Below are 7,441 nucleotides of genomic sequence, written 5' to 3' on the forward strand. Positions count from 1 at the left end.
CATCCAGAGTAGCTTCACTTATACATCTCTTACAGTATAACAGTTGAGACACTTGTACAGGAGAGACAAGAGATTCATTCAATGATTGAATATTCAATTGAAGAACAGAAATTGCTTCAGTAGATGGTGGTGTATCTAAAAAAATAGAATCTTTTTTTACATACATGTCATAGCCATAGGAGGACAAAAGAGGAGGAGACAGAAAAGCGAGAAACTGCGCAGGCTATATCCACCCCTAATACACTATTTTTTGTTAATGGATAGATACCCAAAATGATGTTCACCCATTGATAGTAGTGGGACAATGAAACTAAGAGTTATATTAGTTAATAGACCACAGGTCTATTAGTCTCGCTAGCCAGGCCATTCCCCAGCCTACAGGGGAATGGTCTGGCTAGCGAGACTACAGGCCTATGGATAGACTTACAAGTGGCATCATGAAGCTCTTTCAAGTATTTTTCATATTTATCAGCAACTGCATGCTCACTAATGACTCTCTTTCTCAACGCTTCCAGAACTTGTCTCCTACTAGCAGTAGGAGTAGTGGTGAGCCAGTGTTGAAACATCTTTAATGTCTTGCTTGTATCATCATGTCCTTGTAACTGCTCAATACCATCCAATCTTTTATCATCAACGTGTAGCAGTGTACCCAAAAAGTACCACTTAGTACCAACATCAATGTGCTCTAATAGCTCAGGGAGAATAGGAGCAGAAGACAAGAATGCGACGAAAGACTTTTCTTTGTGTCCAGACATGATATTTTGCTTGGCGGCCACACCCTAAATATTTGTGGTGGGCGTTCCTGACTCCTGATCAGCATCATCATAGATATTAGAGTAAATGAAATGTAGTATAATTATCTATAGCATCATAATTGCATCATTTTACTCTAGATTTTATCTATGTCAACATTATGGCAAAACATGTTTCTCGCAATTTTATTTTCATTTTTTGCTTAGTTTGCTAGTTCAAGATTTGGAATCACTTTGTTTAAGATACAAATTGAAGTATTGTAGAAATTTTACACGGATTGACATCCTCTAAAAGTAAGCCTAGTCTCGCTGGCCAGATGGTGGCATTCCCCAGCTTACAGTCATTCCCCAATGACTGTAGGCTGGGGAATGAATGGTCTGGCCAGTGAAACTACTGTAACAGTAGATTAAATGCACCTCTGAATAGTAATATAGATCTAATGAGTACTAAAAATAGCATTAGTTAGTCTCAAAAGGAAAAAAGTCTATTAAGTGAAAATAATAATAAGTTAACTGCATGCTTGCACAAAGTTAAAACAATCTATTTAAGATAAAATGAAATACATTGATCACCATTAATAATGTTCAATAGTTTTAAACGATGTATCCTCTTAGTCATTCCCAGCTCTTCCTTAAGTACACTTTCATCTAATTCAAGCAGTATCTTACCATCAATTTGCTCCCTCTGAAATGTCTCAGCATATTGTTCCAACCTCATCTTTACCAGTAAATCTACTACCTGTATATTGTTATCACACTATATTAAACAATGCTTTGATGCCTCTAACCTTTTTTATATCATAGCTAGCCAATGTGCTTCTATTGAAATCAAGAAAGGTTTTGGATCCTACAATAAAGATAATAATACATAACATTAGTATTATTATATTCTGTAACATACGGGGTTTTTCAGGGAAACTTTCAGGAGACTTGGTAGACGTAACAATGGTGCTTGGATTGATTGAAGTGCTTGATGTTACCACTGAAAGTTTGGGCTTTTCTACATAAAATGAAATAAAGTGTCATAAAAGTATGCAACCATGATAATAGTGCTTTTTACCCGAAGACTTAATGTGAAATCCTTTTGGTACAACCATTCCATACGCAGAATTATCCTGTACTGCTATTGTTAACTTCTGATGAGACGATTGACTGCTAAATGCATCACTATGTGAATGGGTATAGCTTTCGACTTTCTTCTCGGTCACTTCAGACAGAAAACAATTCATTTTAGGATCATGACTGGCCAAGAAAAGCTGAGGTTTAGGAAGAGAAGAGACTGCTGCCTTCTTTGTAGCTTTAGGCATCACCACTGGAGCAGAGTCATATATTGTTTCACTGAGTGTCTGGATCTCATGAAGCCACTCTTTGTTGTTGACTGGTGATAGCAGGTCCCTTTGCAATGAATCCTCCAATCCTAATGTATACAAGACTGTCACTTGTTCTGGAGAGAGTGACTGTGACAAAGAAACTGCTTTTTGTTTAAGGTCTTCCGTCTCTTTTCCATTGCAACTACTAATGTAAAAACCCAGAGAAATATTGGTATGTATTTCAAGCAGCTTCCCAAGTGGTTTATGCTGCTGTTGAATCGTAGCAGAAGTAGAGCCAAGTGACACAATGATTGATGTCGACATTGTTATGCTCTTGCTTTCTATCACTATAATTTTGTTTTTACAACGAGAATGAAGTGAATTTCCTTTCCCATGATATATTGTTGTAGTGATTGGTGCTTCAAAATATTTCAAAAGGGCTGTAAGAGGAAAGCGTATTAATGATTCCTGTGTAGTGAATTGTCCTTTACAGCTTTCAGCAAGATAAAGCTCCCTTGTGTCATCTGTTATTTTAACACACTTAAGCATGTTGACTTTCCCAAAGCGACTTTTAACTTTCTCTACTCCTTGAATTAACAACAATGTCCCAACTTCAATGTTTTCTTCACCACCTTCTTTCCCTAGGCTAGCAGTGCAGTGCTTATTAACATACACTACTCTGGGTAAGGGAACTGCTTTCATTATGCCAGCAACACTCTCAAACTCATAGCCATCTCTAGCAGTGTTCAAGTCATCATTCCTTGGGTTGTAATGAACACTGAACCTAAAACTGCTGTTTAGTGAAACTTGAAAATTTTCCCTGCCATTTTTATAGTGACCACTGGTGTCTCTTTTTAAAAATAAACCTCAGAGCTCTGTCCCTCTTGAAGTATGTTGTCATGCAAGTGAACTGTATGCACACACTAAAAAATAACAGAAGTAGGAACAACAGTGCATCACATATTTTCAAACATTGCATTGAGTACACAACCAAAAGTTTGGAGCCTGAATCAGTTGTGAAATCAGTACTGGATCATGTATTTTGGGCAATCAGTCACGATACAGTCATGAAATTAGTTGCGACACAATCATGAAAAGGTCTTGCACTGGTTCAGGCCAGAGCATCGGGCATGATCAGCAATGATACTTGTCAGGACTGTAACAGTACTGATATCAGATTTGATTTGTTCATTTTGGGCAATATTGCTGATTCAGACATGATTACTTTTGGTTGTGTATATAAATAGATCTATACTATTTATATTACTCAGTAGACCATGACAAGCTCCAGAACCACTGGGCCCTAGAGTCAGGAAATAATTTCACATGCAGTGTGATTGGTATGCATGCCACAATTGATCTTTCCCTTCCCAAGTATCTAATGCATACTTTTTATATACTATAATAGGTAATAAATACACAATCTAGTGAAACTATAAAAAGAATAATATTCTTTGCAAAAAACCAATTAAAATTTAGAAAAAATCAAATAATTATTGTTTCACAAATTTTATTCTTTTTTCATCATAACCTGAGGTAAAATTTTTTTTATGTTTTTTATCCAGCCAGAGTTCCTTTAGTGTATTATTGGTCTTGAGAGTTTGTATCAGTGTCGTTACTCCATCCATATCAATACCAGTGCGGTGAAGATGAAGTTGAATGAGTGAGCTGTTAGTGAGTAAAAGTTCAGCAAGTGATTTAGTGCAGGCAGAAGTAATATCAGGATTGTAATAAAGATATAAGTATTGAAGATTTTTATTACATTTTAGTGGTTGCACTAATGCAACAACTCCATCGTCATTGATTGAACTATGAGATATTTGTAGACTTGTTAACGATTCATTCGTTGATAGTTGAGGAGAAAATGAGAGGATATCATCACGTGCTAAGAATGAGTATATTGTACAGTTTTGTATTTTATTTCCTTTCAATATATTTGGCATTAGATACCGTATACTGTCAGATGACAAATCTCTGAGTACAATGTAACGATGTTCCTCATTCAGCTGACTAATTACGTCCTTACATTCATCTACTGATGCTTTAGTGAGATGTACACGGTGCTGCTTATGACTCCATTTCACATCTCCAGCCTCTTGTGCTAATAGTAAAGAAACAATCACAAATTGAAAAATACTATTTCATACATAAAGTTTCTAACATGCATTAGGTAACACATAATACACTCATTCATTCATATACTTAATGTGTCACTATCAGATAGTTCATCCTTAAATGTCTCTGATATCTCTTCAACTTGTAACTCTAATTTTTCATAAAGTGATTAAAAAATTATTATTGAATTTAATGATACATACTGTTACTATCTTCAAGCTTCAGTTTTAATTGTTCTATTTCTTTTAGTCTATTATCTGATAGCTCCTTCAATGATGCTAACTCTTTCTCAGTATCAGTTGTATTTTAGTAAATTGATGACATTACATAACAAACTTACTGGTTTTTAAACGCTCTATTTCAAATCCCATCATTTTCTTAATTTTAAGATGAGCTTGTAGCTGCTCTTTCAATTTTTCAATAGAATCTAAACAGTAAATTAGAAGTTACCTAAATATATCAATTATACCTATTGATTTGTCGTCAATTAGTCGATTTTCTTCTATAAAAAATAAATAATGATGTGACTTATACATCACATTTTTTTGTTAAAAATTTTATCAATTTTATCAGGATGGTGGTATAATTCTAAATTAAATTGTATGCAAATGATAAACAAATGTAAAAAGTGATCAATTTAAAAAAGGATCTTAATAAAATTTTTTTGTTGCCGAAAACTAGTGCTATACTTTTATAGTCTTATACCCTATTGCCGTCTAAAAGGGGCAGAGCATGAGACAAGACTTATGTACCTTCTATTTCAATGTTTTGGAAAACCAACTGTGAATCAAGTAGCTCCCTGCTTTCAACTGAAATTATATAGGTATTACTCAGTAAAAATAATAAAATATTGTACTTGTGGCATCAGTTTCAGTACTAGCTTCTTGTCTGTGATCGTTGATTTTCTAAGTATTATTTTAAATTAAGTAAATGCAACAACATAAACTATATCTCACCCAAATTATTGTGTCATTCAATATTAATTCTCTCAGCCCTTTTGATTGAAAATCTTTTATATTTTGGAGAACAGTAGTAATGACATATCCTGTCAAACTCATAGGAACAAAGCAAGTAATAGCAATGGAGTGTGAATCACTGATGTTCATAATACGAACATCTTCAATGTGAGCTCCTGAGGCTTTTCGCACTACATCTTTAACATCACCCACAGTGCAGGTAAGAGGGGTTTGATCAAGAACCAATACAATGGTCTCTCGAGAAAGAGATCTTGGACTCCTCACAACTTCCAGCGATTCATTAAGCTCATCTCGTAGTACCTTACAAAACTCTTGTACTTCAGCCTTGTATGCTTCAAGAGGGTCTACAGCTTCTGACACATCAAAGTGCATCACTAAAACCTCAAGACAATTAATATCAATGAGATTACAGTTCCTTTTTACTATGTCAACAATATCATGAGTATTTTTTAAAGATTTGTTGGCAAACTCAGGTTTATGTGGAAAACAATCACTAAGTAACATCCTCATTTGGAGTGGATCTATGTTCTTTTTTTCAATTGCACATCTTGCTGCATAAAATGCTGAACCAAATTTACACCTCAGTGAGCTAAACTCTGGATCCATATTTGAAGGAAAATACACTGGCCCTAATAAAACAATACACAATATTGTATAGCAGATTAATTTATTTGTTTAATTTTTGTGGACAATACAAAATAAAAAGCTCACAATAAATGGAAAAAAACTATACTGTATTAATTCTAAACAGCTACAAAAACCACATGTAGCTTGCATAACAAAAAACTAAACTGACCTCCAACTGACACTGAAGATGCTGATGAAGTCTCTTCTAAAAATTATTCATAGACAAAAATTATAACCTAAGCACTATACCTTCAGAATGTGATTGGTTAAGATGATGATGACAGTGGAGTTCAGACACTATGTCTCCTTCAGGAAACAACGCCTCTACATAAATATATATGTGTATTATATATCATACTAAACAGGACTATATACAAAAATATAGACCTGAGGTGGGTGTCCAAGGATGTAATATAGCCCTCAGGCCTGCACCCTTGGGCTATATCATATCACATCCTTGGATACCCACCAAAGGTCTATATCTTTTGTATATTGACCAGTTCTAGTATGGCAGGTATATATACAAAAATATAAACCTGACCACATCAAAGGATGATGTCATAATTATGAGTGTGTGCTGTTCATGTGTCATAATAATTTTAATAAGCAAACTTACTGTATTCTTCAAAGATAGCATCACCAATATGAGTAACTTTTGAGAACTTCCTCAATACAGTAACAAACAACTCCAGGTGTTTGTAATTGGAGTGAACAGCATCTCGTACAGCTTTGAGGAGAACTGCTCTACTGTCAGAGACAGAACCTCTGGTAGACATGACACAAGACAGAGCCTCATCAGATATAACCTCTTCATGAAGCAACCTTGCCATACGAACTGGTTCAGTTATTGACTGAGAGAGAGCACTGTAATTATTCCTCAATATATCACTAGCATAATCTTCGTTACCAATTTCTACTTCCTGTGGTTGTACTACTGATGTGCTATCATCGTCTTCAGGAATTTCCTGTTCTATATAAAATCATATTCATAGACAGGTATTATAGTAACATACAATATTCATACCATATTCGGTCATCATTTTATTGGCTATATCTCTTGTTTCTTTAACATCAGACAGCACCATAGCAATGTCCTTAAATTTCCTGTGGTCACTAGACACTGTTTCTTGTATGGCAGTCAATAGAGTGGTCTTCTTGTCATCCAGTGACCTGCTCTGATCCATCCTCTCCATTTCATCCAGAGTAGCTTCACTTATACATCTCTTACAGTATAACAGTTGAGACACTTGTACAGGAGAGACAAGAGATTCATTCAATGATTGAATATTCAATTGAAGAACAGAAATTGCTTCAGTAGATGGTGGTGTATCTAAAAAAATAGAATCTTTTTTTACATACATGTCATAGCCATAGGAGGACAAAAGAGGAGGAGACAGAAAAGCGAGAAACTGCGCAGGCTATATCCACCCCTAATACACTATTTTTTGTTAATGGATAGATACCCAAAATGATGTTCACCCATTGATAGTAGTGGGACAATGAAACTAAGAGTTATATTAGTTAATAGACCACAGGTCTATTAGTCTCGCTAGCCAGGCCATTCCCCAGCCTACAGGGGAATGGTCTGGCTAGCGAGACTACAGGCCTATGGATAGACTTACAAGTGGCATCATGAAGCTCTTTCAAGTATTTTTCATAT

The 7,441-nt window shown here is 35.1% G+C and overlaps 2 protein-coding genes across 2 annotated transcripts; both read right to left on the reverse strand.

Moving 5' to 3' along the window:
- Nucleotides 1-1,215: 1,215 nt before the first annotated feature.
- LOC109588287 (uncharacterized) lies at nt 1,216-2,835 on the reverse strand. Its single transcript, XM_020004455.1, has 4 exons — nt 1,813-2,835; nt 1,654-1,752; nt 1,541-1,599; nt 1,216-1,491 (listed from the first exon to the last, which is right to left on the reverse strand). Exons 1-4 carry the CDS (start codon nt 2,762-2,764, stop codon nt 1,294-1,296), a joined length of 1,308 nt encoding a protein of 435 aa, XP_019860014.1. The 5' UTR covers nt 2,765-2,835; the 3' UTR covers nt 1,216-1,293.
- Nucleotides 2,836-2,916: 81 nt separating this feature from the next.
- LOC109588286 (uncharacterized) lies at nt 2,917-7,434 on the reverse strand. The gene is made up of 14 exons (XM_020004454.1): nt 7,404-7,434; nt 6,806-7,111; nt 6,398-6,751; nt 6,031-6,105; nt 5,951-5,986; nt 5,134-5,783; nt 5,034-5,082; nt 4,930-4,986; nt 4,647-4,679; nt 4,518-4,604; nt 4,381-4,461; nt 4,265-4,327; nt 3,568-4,163; nt 2,917-2,985 (listed from the first exon to the last, which is right to left on the reverse strand). The coding sequence occupies exons 2-14, from the start codon at nt 6,972-6,974 to the stop codon at nt 2,917-2,919; spliced, it is 2,319 nt and encodes a 772-aa protein (XP_019860013.1). The 5' UTR covers nt 6,975-7,111; nt 7,404-7,434.
- Nucleotides 7,435-7,441: the final 7 nt, after the last annotated feature.

This window comes from Amphimedon queenslandica, unplaced genomic scaffold, assembly GCF_000090795.2.
Source record: "Amphimedon queenslandica unplaced genomic scaffold, v1.1 AMPQUscaffold_12189, whole genome shotgun sequence".
In the NCBI taxonomy this organism is placed as follows: Eukaryota; Metazoa; Porifera; class Demospongiae; order Haplosclerida; family Niphatidae; genus Amphimedon; species Amphimedon queenslandica.

What these genes read in the sequence shown, in the direction of transcription:
- LOC109588287 (XM_020004455.1), bottom strand. Translation starts at nt 2,764, where the DNA reads ATGAAAGCAGTTCCCTTACCCAGAGTAGTGTATGTTAATAAGCACTGC. An exon ending in ATTTCACATTAAGTCTTCGG is followed by an intron (nt 1,753 to 1,812) that starts GTAAAAAGCACT and finishes CATTTTATGTAG; the next exon opens with AAAAGCCCAAACTTTCAGTG. An exon ending in AAGTTTCCCTGAAAAACCCC is followed by an intron (nt 1,600 to 1,653) that starts GTATGTTACAGA and finishes TCTTTATTGTAG; the next exon opens with GATCCAAAACCTTTCTTGAT.
- LOC109588286 (XM_020004454.1), bottom strand. Translation starts at nt 6,974, where the DNA reads ATGGAGAGGATGGATCAGAGCAGGTCACTGGATGACAAGAAGACCACT. An exon ending in TAACCAATCACATTCTGAAG is followed by an intron (nt 5,987 to 6,030) that starts GTATAGTGCTTA and finishes AATAATTTTTAG; the next exon opens with AAGAGACTTCATCAGCATCT. An exon ending in TGAATGACACAATAATTTGG is followed by an intron (nt 5,083 to 5,133) that starts GTGAGATATAGT and finishes AATAATACTTAG; the next exon opens with AAAATCAACGATCACAGACA.